Here is a 16,210-nt window from a genome sequence, read left to right as displayed (position 1 = left end):
ATCATTGGTCTTATACAATTTTATCATGCAATCGCCAACATCACTTCTATCACCAAGGCCATATTTTCCAAGTACTGATCCTTCCTCTTTGTTTCAAACATTTGCATTCCAATCACTAGTAATTATCAATACATTCTGATTTCATGTGTGATCAATTACAGACTGAAGAAGTTGGTAGAATTATTTAATTTCATCATCACTGGCTTTAGTGGTTGGTATGTAAATTTGAACAATAGTGGTATTAACTGGTTTTCCTTGTAGGTGTATTGATATTATCCCATTACATACAGCATTATATTTCAAAACAGATCTTGAAATGTTCTTTTTGATGATGACTGCGACACCATTCCTCTTCAATTTGTCATTCCCAGCATAGTAAACCATATTATAAACCAAACCATAAACAAATCATATTCAAAATGGCCAATACCAGTCCATTTCAGCTTACCACTTCCTAGAATATCTATCTTTATTCATTCCATTTTGTTTTTGACAGTTTTCAATTTTCCTAGATTCAAATTTTGTACATTCCATGTTTCTATTATTAATGGATATTTCCATCTTTTTCTTTTCATTTTGAGTTGTGCCCCATCAGCAAATGAAGGTCCTGAAAGATTAACTCCATGTGAGTCATCACAGTCAGCTCTTTCCCAATCATATTTGAGTGTCTTACAACCTGAGGATCTAATCTTTCAGCACTCTATCTGAAAACGTTATGGTGTTATTTCCAATGTTTCAGTATTCAATAATCTGGTGCTATCTGGCAATGTTCCACTGCGCCTCATAATTTAAAAAAAAATCAGAAGTAGTCTGCTCCTCCTTCTTCCTAATCTAGCTAATTTTGAAGCTCATTTGAAAACACTACACCATGGGTGACCGTGATGGTATTTAAAATACCGGTGACAAAGCTTCCAGCATCACTACAACACACAAGCCACCACAAAACGACATACTGATGAACCAGAGGTGGCAACAGTGGCTAGTTAATTAAAAGTTCTTGTTGAATAGATTTTGTTTTTCTAAAAGATAATCAGAAAATTTAAAGTAACATAAGCCCTTATCATCACAAATGCAAAAGGAAATACATCATTTCATTACTGAAAATGATCTATTTTTGTATCTAAATCAAAATTTACTATAAAATCATAGTTTGGCATGTCATGTTTATAATGTATGAAACCTCCTAAAAATCTTGTAGAATGAAGAAATCCCCAAATGCTTTAGACAGGTTATGTCTAATCCTTTTGGGAATTAGAAAGTTGGCCTTAAATGAGTTCTGGGGTCTCATCCAGGGGTGAAGAGTGAGGATACAAGTTTCAGTCATAGTGTGTATCCCAGGGGAGAAAGGCTGGACAAAGTCTAAGACAGAATACATGTCCTATGGGTGCAGGACTGGGACAGAAGTCTAACCCATGGTGTATGTACCAGGGTTGATGGACCAGGACAGAAGTCTGAGGCATGGTGTACGTCCCAAGGGTAAGAAGGTGAGACAGAGTCTGAGTCCTGTCCCAGGGTGAGAGACTGGGACAAAGTCTGTGCTGTGGTGCATGTCCCAGGAGTGAGGGGCCAGGACAGAAGTCTGAGCCACAGTGTATGTGTTAGATATAAGGGACTAGAACAGAAGTCTGAGCCGGGGTATATGTCCCAGGGGTGAGAGGCCAGGACAGAAGTCTGAGCCGGGGTATATGTCCCAGGGGTGAGAGGCCAGGACAGAAGTCTGAGCCATGGTGCATGTCTTTATTATTTATTTTCTCCTGGAGACTGTAGACTTACTTTGCTGCTCTTTTCCTATTTGAATAAAAGAAAATCAGGATAATACGCAATAACACACATATGAAATGATAAGGGTGACATCACTTCAGAGCTCATGGAAATAAAAAAGATAATAACCAAATACTATGAAGTATTATAAAGTCCTGTTGTGATACTGTAGGATAAGCACTTGCCCACAAACTCAGTTTGAACCTCAAGGTTGGAGGTTCAAATTCACCAACCGCTCCTCAGAAACCCTATACAAGGCTGCTATGAGTCAGAACTGACTTAACAACACTTAAGAACAACAACAATGAAGCATTATATTTCAATTTCCAAAAAAATTGGAAAATATTGAATAAGTGAACATATTTTCAGAGAAACAGAACCTACCTAAACTAACACAGAATGAAACAGAAAACTTGAACAGACCTATAACAAAAAAAGAAATTGACCAGGTCATTAAAAAACTCCCAACAAAAAATGCATGGGCCCATATGGCTTTACTGGTGAATTCTACAAGCATTTAGAGAAGAACTGACATCAATTTTACTCAAACTATTCCAACACATGGAAAAGGATGGGAAACTCCAGAATATAGTTTATGAAGCAAGCATAACCCTCACACCAAAACCAGCAATGACATCACTAAAAAAGAAAATTGTAGACCAATATCCCTCATGAACATAGATGCAAAAAGTCTCAACAAGAGCTTAGCCAACAGAATTCAACAGTATATATAATGCAAGAATGGCTCAGTATTAGAAAAACCATCAACATAATCCACCATATATATAACACAAAGAAAAAGAACCTATAGATTGATGAAGAAAAGGCATTTGGGAAAATCCAACATCCATTCCTGAGAAAAAACAATCAACAAAATAGGAATAAAAGGAAAATTCAACTTAATTAAGGAAATATACACAAATCCAACAGCCAACAATATGCTCAATTGAGAAAAACTAAAAGCATTTCCCTTGCGAACAGGAACCAGACAAGGATGCCCTTTATTACCACTCCTATTCAATATTGTGTTGGAAGTTGTAACCACAACTATAAAGGAGCTCTGGTAGCGTAGTGGTTACGAATCGGGCTGCGAACCTTAAGGTCAGCGGTTCGAAACTACCAGTCGCTCCGCGGGAGAAAGATGAGGCTTTCTACTCCCGTAAAGATTTACACCCTCGGAAACCCTGTACAGGGTCACTATGGGTCGGAACCGACTCGACGGCACTTAACAACAACAACAACAACATTCAATATTGTGTTGGAAGTTGTAAACAGAACTATAAAGCAAGAAAGGGATATTAATTAAAGGCATCCATATTGGCAAAGAAGAAATATAACTCTTCTATTAGCAGATGGTATTACCCTAGATATACAAAATCTCAAAGGCTCAGCAAGAAAATTATTGGAATTCATTAAAAGATTCAGCCAAGTGACAGGATACAAGATCATATATGGAAATCAGTTGGATTCCTCTACACTAGTAAAGACAACTCAAAAAAGGAAATCAGTAAAGCATTACCATTTACAATAGCCACACAAAAGTTGAAATACTTAGGAATTAATCTCAACAGAGAAACAAAAGACCTATACAAAGAAAACTACAAAACATTACCCTAAGAAACCAAAGAAGACTTACAAAAATGGGAGAATATACCAAGCTGGTGTGGCGCTGTGGGTTAATGCGTCAGACTACAAAGTTGTTTGAACTGCAAGGTCGGTGGTTCAAGCTCACCAGCTGTTTCTTGGAAACCCTATACAGGGTCACTATGGGTCGGAATGGCACTTAACAACAACAACATACCAAGCTAATGGATAAGAAGACTTAGCATTGTGAAAATGTCAACACAACCCAAAGCAATCTATAAATGTAATGCAATCTCAATCCAGATCTGGAATGGGATTTCATTAATATCTACATCTTTAAAAAGACAGAAAAACTGATCACTAGCTTTATATGGAAAGCAAAGATACCTTGGATAAGCTAAGCATTACTTAAGTAGAACAAAAATTAAGGAGTAACACTTCCTGATCTAAAAATCTACACAGCCAACTTGTCAAAAGAAAATGGAACTGGTACAACAAAAGATACACAGCTCAAAGGAACAAAACTGAGAACCCAGAAGTAAATTCATCCACATACGGTTAGTTAACTGATCTTTGACAAATGGCCAAAATACACTGAATGGGGAAAAGACAGTCTCTTCAACAAATGGTGCTGGCAAACCAGTAATCCATTTGCAGAAAAATGAAACAAGACCCATATCTCACACCATATCAAAAATAAACTCAACATGGATTAAAGACCTATTGGAACTTTTATAAAGGTCATCAATGAAAACATAAGGAAAAACTTAGGGGCTCTAATACATAGCAAACATAACTAAAATACACAAACAGTAGAAGCCAAATAGATTCTGGGATCTTCTAAAATTAAGCTACTTACATGGAGTCCTGTAAGCACTGTAGGATAAGCACTGAACTGCTAACCACAAGGTTGGAGGTTCAAACCCACCAGACACTTCTTGGATACCATACACAGGGTCACTATGAGTCAGAACTGACTAGACGGCACTTAACAACAACAACAAATACATCAAAGGATTTTGCCAAAACAGTAAAAGAAAATCCACAGACTGGGCAAAAAAATTTTTGTAATGACGTATCAGACAAACAATCTCTAAAATATACAAAAAACTGTAACACATCTACAAGAAAAAGACAAACATATCTATACCTATGGATGCAGTAGCTCAAAAGAGGGAACAAATCTTTACAGTGAGGATCATACCCACCCTCTCCATACACAGTGTAGACAGGGATGGACAACTTGGACAATGGGGGGAGGAGGGAGGGAGGCTACAAAGGCAAGAAGTGGCCAGTTTACAAGCTTTCAAGAGGGAGCCTAGATCCAGAGGGCACAGAGGAAGATAGAAGCTCCACTGAGTAGTATCCAATCTGTCTGGGCAGGATTAGTGAAAGGAGATGAGGATAGGTCTCTTGTGGTACAATGGTGAATAACTGTTATCAGGACTGACTGCGAGGGTTGGAAACATAAAGGTGAACGTTTTGTAGCAAAAGGAGGGGAGTGACTGACTCTGCAGTCTAGGAGCGGAGGTTCTGGAACCATCAAGGGAGAAGAGCGGAGTGCGAGACCTTACCCAGAGAAGCACTGACGCCAGAGGTGGAGGCAGAGACAATGACGTGGAGAGATGGAGCAGCTGGGGACTCTAGACCCAGAGAGGGAGAGGGACTGTGTGCTGATGACCAGGGGGCAGGCTTGCAGGGTTTACTCTTTGGTTGGTTGATGATGCATAGAGGGGATTGTAACTATGGCAGTGAAACAATATATGATAGGATGAATGTAAAGCTAATGTCTCCCATGTAAACAATCACATAATTCACAATAAAACATTAAAAAAAAGACACTCAGGCAGTCAACAAACATGTATATAAATGTTCATGATCAGTTGCCATTAGAGAGATGCAAATCAAAACAACAGTGAGGAATCATCTCATTCTAGAATTAATAAAGTTAAAACAAAAACATAAAACACAAAACAACAAATGCTGGTGAGGGTGTGGAGAGAATGGAACTCTTTTACGCTGTGGGTGAGACTGTAATATGGTGCAACCACTGTGGAAAACAGTATCGCACTTCCTCAAAAAGTTGGAAATAGAAATACAGTTATGACCAGCAATCCCTCTACTTGTTATACATCTAAAACAAATAAAAGCCAGGACACAGTAGATATACGCACACCGATGTTCACTGCAGCACTATTCACAATAGCAAAAAGATGGAGACACCTAAATGCCCAGCAATGGAAGAATGGATAAACAAACTTTGGTACATACACACAATCGAACAGTAAGCAACATTGAAGAATAATGATGAATCTGCAAAACACCTCATAACATAACCTGTAGGATGTTACACTGAGTGAAATTAGTCAATCACAAAAGGACAAATATTGTATGCGACTACTATTGTAAAAAGTCAACAAAAGGTTTTTATGCTAAAAGAAACATTTTTTGATGTGGAGTGGGAATGGCAAGTGATTCGCTGGCTAGAGGGGAGACACATGTTAGCTCCAGTAACAGGAGGGCAACACAAGAAGAGAGAGAGAGTTGGCAGAAGAATGATGAGGACAGAGGAAAACACGGGAGGTATACAGTGGTAAAAGGGGATAGAGGTAATTGGTGTTATATATACAACACTGTAACAATACTATAACAATACTGATCTACAAGTAGACATGTAGACAGATACACAGACTGAATGGGTACAGAAGGGAGAGTGAAAGCATACTCACAGATATATAGGGGTTTGCAAAAGGATATCTGTACATGGTGCAAACACACCTATGAATGTGGTGAAGCATGCAGTGGGCAAACTGATGAAAACTACTTAGACATTATTGTAAGGCATGAGTTGGTGAAACATCTTAAGGCAATGGATTGAGGACTGGGGACTCAAGACCATGGTATCAGGGGATACCGTGATCAACTGACATAATGTTTTCCACAAAGATAATACTCTATATCTTCCTTTGATGAGTAGCCTCTAGGACCATAAAGCTCATGACTTGCCATCTAAGGTACAACAGGAGAAAGAAGTGATAAAAACTGAAGATGCTTGGAATCAATTTGTCCAGAGAACCGATGGAGGAAGTAAGTATCAGTCATCACAATTATGAGACCAGAGAACTAGATGGTACCTGGCTATCGCTACCAACTGCTCTGAAAGGAGTCACATTAAAAAGTCCCAGATAGAGTGGGAGAAAATATGGAACAAAACTTAAAATTATTTCAAAGAAAATTTATTTTAAAGCAAGATTAATGGTCAGAAAGAGACTGGAGGAACCCAAGACTATAGACCTCGACAACACTTCAAGTCTGGTCCAATTTTCAGCCTAGCAGTAGATAAGTATATAGGGGAACAACACCACTAATAAAGTATGCTCACTGTGGAGTGCTCAGTCATTAAAGATTAAAAGGACAACATTTACCTAAAGACAAAAGACCAAAAGTTGAGAAGGGATAGGAAGTGTAATAGTTAGGGTCTTGTGTCAACTTGACTAGGCCAGGATTCCCAGTGGGTTGCTGAAAAAGGCTGCTCTTGTCACTGGAAGCACAAGTAAATGGAATTAAAAGGTGCTCATTTTCCCCCTCCCCATCTCTATCCTACATTATTTCTTTCTTCAGAAGCCATAAATGGTTCAGCTTAGACAGTTCAAGGTTACCAGGTACAAGGAAGGATATAGAGAAATAATTATAGATGACACTACAGTGATATTCAGAAAGGAAGAAAATTAAAAGCTCTGATACCATTTTTCAAGAGGCAACTCATCCCTGTGACTTGTCAATAAATATGAAGTTAATTCAGAGCTGTATATCTGAAAGTTAATTGTTACAGTTCTTTCTAGCATTTCAATTTAGTGAGAATTTCAATTACACTAAACAAATGAAAGACATGAATAATTAATGACAACACTATAAAGGAGGTGGGTCCTGGGTCCCAAGAAAGAATCTCTCAAAGGCATTTATCCTTTCTGACCAATGCCTATTTTCACATACATGCAATCCATCCATAAGAGACCTGGAAAAGCAACTACCACCAAAGGGAAAGACATTTAAGATTTAAACAAGAGCACGAATATGTTTCTACTGTCAGGAGTGGCTGACCTGGATATTAAAATCAGGCGGTATCTAGTCTCCCATGGAAGAACTCTTATGCAGGAAATCTATTTTAGGTAACAATCAGGATTTTCTCACCAGAATTATGTTCTTCCATAAAATTTTAACAGTGAGAACAGTTTCCATTTGGTGGTTCTGCTGTTGCTCATATGCTCTGCTCCTTTTTGAAACACATCCTTCAGCACACCAACTTTATACTCTTTTTTACCAGGTCTCACTATGAGAACATACCATGGGATCCACACAGCAGTCTATGTACTCAGGAACTGGGCTGCTGGCATGGCTGTGGGGGACATGTAGGGGTTGCAGTGGTCAGTTCCAAAATCAATAAGGGCCTGGCGAGGACAGTCCTCACCATCTGATCTTCAGCAGCAATAGCTGCAATACCTGCAAATAGAGCCCTGGGACTCAGAAAAATAAGAATTCACACCCCATTGAAGCACAAATTTGAAAAACAACACTGACAATGCTTCTCCTCTCTGTATCATTAAAGACCAGTGAAAACCTCTAGGCCCCTAGGAAACCTGCCAGGCTCACTGGCACCAGCTTCCTGGGAACTCCTGACATGCACAGACAGCATTGCACACCACCATGGTGTGCTGGTCCAAACTACAAAACACACTACACACTTGTACACACCTTCAGGAACAAAGCTCTGAACAAGACTCGTGGAACTTAAGACTTAGGACTAGTATGGGCACAAGAGTAGCAAGGGAACCAGCAGGTAGTAACAGTTGGTACCAACTGCTGTGAAAGAAATCATTAGAGTAACACGACAGAGTAGCCAAAGGGGGATTACCTGTGCTTAAGGGACAGGGAATTTCTTCCTCTAAGGAGGAGACATTGCAATTGACATAAGAGCCTATTCTCAGAGCAGAGAAGAGGCAAGAGTAGGACAAGCAAAGGGACTGAGGGACAGGAGACAGAGTAGACAGGAGACAGCCACAGAAGTCTGGTCACCTAGGCCTCAGTAAAGGACAAGAAGGCATTTAGACTTTAATCTAAAAGTACCTGGAAGACACTGAAGCATTATAAGAAGCACAAAATGGACAGCCTTGTGACATGTTGTCCTATACTGTTATTGACCTCTTTCACTGCTATTAACCTTTCAGGTTTACATTGCCCTCACTCTATCTCTGAGGACAGGGACTGGGCTATACACAATACTTCTTTCTCTTCCTCACTGAGCCCAGCACACTGCCATATAATAACTAGACACCTTTGCATATATATGTACACAAATACACACACACGTTCTTCAAATAATTTAAAGAATCCATATTTTAAAATAACTTGTCAAAATAGCCATTTTTCTATAATGTAAGCAGTTTCACTAGCAGTTGGATTACAATGGGAAAATAAATTTAGAACTAAGCTAAAAGCTTGGTTGATAGAAATAGATGTTTATTATCTATAGTAATAAGAATCTGACTGCAGACTTCCTACAAACACAAAAACAAACAAATTAGCTATTTGTTCAAAGAGGAAGCCCTTCTCAGTGAGAAAGGAGAGGGAGAGATAGGCCCATCGCAACAACCTTCCAGGCATATGCCAACACCACAACACAGCACAGGACCCTTCCAAGCCGACTCCCCATCACCTATAGGAGAACTAGAAGAACAAATAAGATTCCTAAATCTTCTAGGATCTGAGATTTCTGGTGTCAGCTGGTATAAACAATTGAAATTAACATGACAATTAATGCTTTTGAGGGGAAAATTCCTATAAGATTCAGAAAAAATTAAAATAATGAATTTTTCATCCTTATAAGCAAACATGGCTCTCTGCTGTTGCTTGGAGTTAGGTTCAACTCCAACCTATACAGAGTTTCCAAGAGTGGCTGGAGGGTTTGAACTGCCGGGTTATCAGTCCAGTGCTTATCCTACAGTGCCACACCAAGATTCCTCATGGCTCTTTTGAGGTTAAAAAAAAAGATATGCTTACTTGTTTTTTATTTGTTTAATAAGAAAGGAGAGGTACCAGTTTAAAAAAAAGTTGAACAGCCTAAAGATATAACACAGTACTCTGCTATTTCTCAAAACAGTATCTAGAAAGAAAAAAAATTACTTGACCAAAAGTTTTCTTCAAATACAGTTAGCATATAAGGAGAAAGCATAACTATAATTCTCAAATAAAACCAGAGGGAATAAACAGAAGAGAATGGTGTTGTGGAAAACAAGGTTCACAGGTGACCAGAAAGAAGTAGGTAACAGCAACAAGAGGAGATACTGAGTGGCCAAGTCAAGGTGAGACTGAAAAGTGGCCATGAAATGAAGCAACATGGAGGTCACTGAGGAACTCCACAACAACAATGGCAGATTGCACTGAGGAAGGAGCAGGAAGACACGATAAGAATGAAAAAGATGAGTGAGGGAGAGGCTGACTAGACAAGATTTAGTTTGAGGTTGCTGAAGCAAAAGAAAAGGCGCTCCAAGGCCAAGGTCAATCTGGCTTTATAGCATGTGGCCTCTGCAGTCACAGAAAATACCATCTTGAAATTATCAACCAAATCCACTGCTGTCTAATCTAGTCCAACTCATAGCAACCCCATAAGACAGAGCAGAACTGCTCCAAAGGCTTCCAAGGCTACTAATCTTTCTGGAAGCCAACTGCCACATCTTTCTCCTAGAGAGTGGGGTAAGTTCACACCACCAACCTTTTAGTTAGCAGTCAAGCACTTTAACAAGGGTACCACTTGTTGTTGTTAAGTGCCTTCAAGTCAGTTCTGACTAATATCGACCCCATGTAGGGTTTGTTGTTGTTGTTAGGTGCCATCGAGTCGGTACCAGCACATAGCGACCTTATGCACAACAGAACGAAACACTGCCCGGTCCTGGGCCAACTTTACAATTGTTGCCACCTTGAGTCCACTGATGCTGCCACTTTGCTAATCTATCTCATTGGGGGTCTTCCTCTTTTCTCTGACTCTCCAACTTACTAAACATGATATCCTTCTCCAGCAACTGGTCCCTCCTAACAACATATCCGAAGTATAAGAGACAAAGTTTGGCCATTGTGGCCTCCAAGGAGCACTCTGGCTGCACTTTTTCCAACACAGATCTGTTGGTTCTTTTGGCAGCCCATGGCACTTTCAATATTCTCCTCTAGCACCATACCTCAAAACCATCAATTCTTCTACAGTCCTCCTTATTCACTGTCCATTTTTCACATGCATATAAGGTTATTGAATTTACCATGGCTTGGGTCAGGCACACCTTAGTCTTCAAGCTGACATCAACGTCTTGTGCAACAGATTTGCCTAATGCAATACGTCATTTGATTTCTTGACTGCTGCTTCCATGAGTGTTGATAGTCGATCCAAGAAGAATGAAATCCTTGACAACTTCAATCTTTTCTCCATTGATAAGAATGTTGTTTATTGGTTCAGTGGTGAGGATTTTTGTTTTCTTTACATTGAGATGCAATCCATACTGAAGACTGTGCTCTTTGATAGTCATCAGTAAATATCTTAAGTCCTCTTCACTTTCAGCAAGCAAGGTTGAATCATCTATATATCGCAGGTCGTTAATGAGTCTTTCTCCAATCCTGATGCCAGATTTTTCTTCATATAACCCAGTTTCTTGGATTCTTTGCTTAGCATACAGATTGAATAAGTATGGTGAAAGAATACAACCCTGTCACACACCTTTCTTAATTTTAAACCATTCAGTGTTCCCATGTTCTGTTCAAACTGCCTCTTGGTCCATGTACCAATTCCTCATGGGCACAATTAAGTAAGTGTTCCAAAATATTCTTACTTCACAATGTTGTCCATAGCTTGTCATGATCCACACAATCGAAAGCCTTTGCATAGTCAGTATAGCACAGGTAAACATCTTTCTGATATTCTCTGTTTTCAGCCAAGATCCATCGCACATCAGCAATGATATCCATCGTTACATGGCCTCTTCTGAATCCAGCTTGAAGCTTGCAGGCTTGCAGCCATTTCTGTATTACCGTTAGTAAAACTTTACTCGCATGGGATATCAATGTCTGATGATTTCTACATTCCATTGGGTCATGTCTCTTTGGAATGGGCACAAATACGGATCTCTTCCAATCCGTCAGTCAGATAGTTGTCTTCCAAATTTTTCTTGGCAGAGATGAGTGAGTGCCTCCTGTGCCACCTCACTTTCTTAAAAGATTTCAATTTTTATTGTACCAATTCCTGATGTCTTGTTCTTTGCCAATTCCTTCAATGAACCTTGGACTTCCTCCTTCAGTATCATTGGCTCTTGATCATATGCTACCTCTTGAAAACAGTTGAACATCAACCATTTCCTTTTGATACAGTGACTCTGTGTAATCCTTCCATCTTCTCTTGATGCTTTCTGCATCATTCAATAATTTGCCTAGAGGATCCTTCAATAATGAAAGTTGAGGCTTGAATTTTTTTTTCAGTTCTCTTAGCTTGAAAAATGCTGAGCATGTTCTTCCCTTTTGGTTTTCTGACTCCAGATCTTTGCACATTTTGTTATAATATTTGACTTTGTCTTCTCGAGCTGACCTTTGAAATTTTCTGTTCAGCTTTTGTACCTCCTCATTTCTTCCATTTGCTTTAGCATCTCTACACTGGAGAGCAAGTTTCAGTGTCTCTTCAGACACCATTTTGATCTTTTCCTTCTTTCTTGTCTTGTTAATGACTTTTTGCTTTCTTCCTGTATGATGTTCTTGATGTCATGCCACAACTCTTCTGGTCTTTGGTCTTTAGTGTTTAATGTATTAAATCTGTTCTTCAGATGATGTCTAAATTCAGGTGGGATATATTCAAGGTCATATTTTGGCTTTCGTGGACCTGTTTTCATTTTCTTCAGCTTCAGTTTGAATTTGCATATGAGCAATTGATGGTCTGTTCCACAATCTGCCCCTGGCGTTGTTTTGACTGATGTTATGGAGCTTTTCCATTGTCTCTTTCCACACACAGATGTAGTCAATTTGATTTCTATGTATTCCGTATGGCAAGGTCCATGTGTATAGTTGTATCTTATGCTGTCTAGAGAAGGTATTTGAAATTAACAAATCATTGATTTTGCAGAATTCTGTCATGCAATCTCCATCATCATTTCTATCACCAAGGCCATATTTTTCAATTACTGATCCTTCCTCTTTGTTCCCAACCTTTACATTCCAATCACCAGTAATGATCAATAGATCTTGATTGCTTGTTTGATCAATTTCAGACTGAAGAAGCTGGTAGAATTCTGCTATTTCATCCTCACTGGCTTTAGCAGTTGATGTGTAAATTTGAATAATAGTGATATTTATTAACTGGTCTTCCCTATACGCACATGGATATTATCCTATCACAGGCAGCGTTGTACCTCATGACTCATCTAAATATGTTCTTTTTGACAATGAATGCAACACCATTCCTCTTCATTTTGTCATTCCCGGCATAGTAAACCACGTGGTCGTCAGATTCAAAATGGCCAATTCCAGTCCATTTCAGCTCACTAATGTCTAAGATACCGATGTTTATGCATTCCTTTTCATTTTTGACAATTTCTAATTTTCCTAGATTCATACTTTGTATATTCCATGTTCCGATTATTAATGGATGTTTACAGCTGTTTCTCTTCATTTTGAGTTGTGCCCCATCAGCAAATGAAGATCCCATGGGCTTTACTCCATTCGCATTATTACGGTCAACTCTACTTTGAGGAGGCAGCTCTTCTCCAGTCGCATTTTGAGTGCCTTCCAACCTGAGGGGCTCATTTTCCGGCAGTATGTCTGACAGTGTTTCTCTGCTGTTCATAAGGTTTTCAGTAACTAAATATTAAGAAGCAGTCTGTCACTCCTTCCTCATCTGTCTTCGTCTGGAAGCTCATATGAAATCTGTGGGTGACCCTGCTGGTATTTAAAATACCAGTGGCATAGCTTCCAGAATCACAGCAACTCACAAGCCACAGTAAGACAAACTGACAGATGCCTGGTGGCTTTCAAGGTTGTAAATCTTTGCAGGAGCAGTAAGCCTCATCCATCTCCCATGGAGTGGCAGGTGGGCTCTAACTGCCCATTTGTGGGTTTGCAGACCAGTGATTATCTTACAAAATCACCAAGTTCCCCACTGTACCACTATGAGCCCTTCATATTTAACAAGGGCCCTTCGTGTTCTTTTTGCACTAGACACACAAATTATGTAGGCAGTCCTGGCCCAGGACCAGGAATGGTGGCTCTGCTACTGAGGGGGAGAGAAGAGGATAGATGACAGTCTGTAGGAACTTGGTTGGTAGTGGGAAACAGGGTTAATGCCATCTAACAGTAGAAAGAAAAGTCATCTGCTGAGAACAAGCAAGAATACAAAATGATGTGTTGTTGGTGGTGGTGTTGTTGTTTAATGCCATCAAGTTAGGTCCAACTCATAGTGCCCCTGTATCAGATTTCCAAGAAGCAGCTGGTGCATTTGAGCCATCGACCTTTCAGTTCAAACCAACCTTGTAATCCAGGGTTTAGTAGGATGGAGAAATCTGGTAGACTCCATTTTAACTAGTAATCAAGATTAACTTTACCTGGAAGAAGACAAATTAGTATCAGGTACCTCCTGATATGATGCCCTATAAAGGGCACATCACTTTTGTGTTATTCTTGTCCAGATGGAAAACCACAACGTGATCACAGAAAACCCGAATAGAGGAGTATTTGATACAATAACTAAGCAGTACTAGCACAAAGTGTCAACAAGAAAAGACTGGAAAAAAAAGCTATAGATTGGAGAAGACTAAGGAGAAATCACAATTAAATGAAATGTGGCATCTGGATTAAATCCTGGAATTAAAAAAGGACATTATTGGAAAAACATTAGTGAAATATAAATAAGGCTTGTGGTTTAGTTAATAATATGCCAATATTACTTGCAGTATTTTGATCCTTGTACTATGGTTATATGGAGTCCTGGTGTGGCGCTGTGGGTTAATAGCCAAACTGCAAAGCCGTTTGAACTGCAAGGTCGGTGGTTCAAGCTCACCAGGTGCTCCTCAGAAACCATATACAGGATCGCTATGGGTCAAAATTGACTCGACGGCACTTAACAACAACAATATGGTTATATTAGATGTTAAAATTAGGGGACGATGAGTAAAGTGTTTATGGAAACTCTGTTTTCTTCAACTTTTATACAGTTCTCAAACTACTTCAAAATAAAGTTAAACTTTTCTTGTAGATTATTCGCACTCGTAATTATTTTTAATGTTAGCAATAACTCAAGACCCTCAACTAAAACCTTTGAGACTTAGTACTACCGAACCTGCTTTGGTATCAGTCAGAGAAGCAATAACAAAAAGAAATGCTGCATTCACCTTATTAAAAAACATGGCTTTTAAAAAGAGCTAAAGCGAATCAAGAGAAACACTGCTAACTGATGGTACATGGAGGGGATGATAATCATTGTAATGAAACAAGATGTAAGATTTGTTGAATGTAACACTGATGATCTGCCCTGTAACGTTTCATTCAATCCCCAATAAAAACCTTTAAAAAAAAAATGGCTTTGAATAAGTCATGGAGTTTCAGGTTCATGAATTATTTTCCCCACAGCTATTCCATCATTCCACTCACAGCATCCTAGTAAGGAAAGCAGAGAAGTTGGGAAGAACAGAAACATCCCTTCAGTTTCATTCTTCTGTCTCTCTGTCTCCAAAGTTATTAAGTGGAAGCATTAATTGAAGTCTTTAAAAGGCTGCTAAACATTTATGAGAACCACAAAGTTTTCCAGGACTATTACAGATTTCCTTTCTTTGTTGTAATTAATTTTTCCTAAAAGCCTAGAGTTGGCAGCAAATTCAGATCAGACGTTGCGTTAAAGAAATGACGGTTTACAAAGAATCTCAGGTGGCATATACCCCCATACTTGGAACAAAACCTACTGCCGGTAACCAGCTCCAAACGCTGCCCAGTCATTGCAGGGAGGAGTTGTTTGTGCTGCTACTCTGCTGCCACCCAGTGGCACATGGAAGCATGGCACCTTGTCATGGAAACAGGAGTCCAGAGTAGGATCTAAGAAGGATATTTTCTCTTCTACAACAGGATAACTGGAATTTAAAGGCAGTCAACAGCAAGGAAAAAGGGCTGCACCTGCCCACGACTGCACTGTAACTAGATGCATGGACATGGGAAAGGATGTATTAAAATAAACACTAGGCTGTAGCAATGACCACCACCAGTCTTAACAGTTTGTCAGACTCGGGTGACTTGATTAGGGTTGCTATGATGCTGAAAATTATGCCACTAGCATTTCAAATACCAGCAGGAGGTTTTAGGGGAACTTCTAGACTAAGACATACTCAGAAAAAAACCCTGAAATGTAGCCAGTGAAAACCCTATGGATCCTAACAGAATTCTGTCCAATATAGTACTAGACGATGAACCCCCTGGGTTATCAAGCACTCAAAATACACAGTGGCCACAACAATGTACTCAAATATACCAACGAAAGTAAAGACGGAGCAGGACCACGAAACAGTTTGTTCTCTTTAACATGGAGTCACCATTACTTGCAGCTCACTGTACAACTAGCAACTATGGTGATACAGTCTTTTTTTGTACCTTATACTGAAGACTGCTCTAGAGATTACATGAAAGGACCCAGGAGATGAACCACAGGACCTGATTCTGGCCTCACTGGATTTACCTGCTTTGGGTCAGAAGTGGTGGCACCAGCAGCTGGAGATTCCAGTTCTATGGTCACAGGCCCATCGTTCTGAATGTGAACTTGCATATAGGCACCAAACTTGCCATCTGAAAGAACAATTTAAAC

The 16,210-nt window shown here is 39.4% G+C and overlaps 1 protein-coding gene across 1 annotated transcript in view; it reads right to left on the bottom strand.

Annotated features, from left to right (window-relative positions):
* The window catches only part of LOC102811210 (D-tyrosyl-tRNA(Tyr) deacylase 1-like), a 224,561-nt gene that overhangs the window by 160,041 nt on the left and 48,310 nt on the right, over positions 1–16,210 (bottom strand). The window contains exon 4 of the mRNA XM_006860643.1: positions 16,085–16,191. Coding sequence (XP_006860705.1) covers positions 16,085–16,191 — 107 coding nt within the window. The remainder of the gene's footprint in view (positions 1–16,084; positions 16,192–16,210) is intronic.

Source organism: Chrysochloris asiatica, unplaced genomic scaffold (genome assembly GCF_000296735.1).
Source record: "Chrysochloris asiatica unplaced genomic scaffold, ChrAsi1.0 scaffold00039, whole genome shotgun sequence".
Classification (NCBI taxonomy): Eukaryota; Metazoa; Chordata; class Mammalia; order Afrosoricida; family Chrysochloridae; genus Chrysochloris; species Chrysochloris asiatica.
This window is presented reverse-complemented; position numbering and strand designations above follow the sequence as displayed.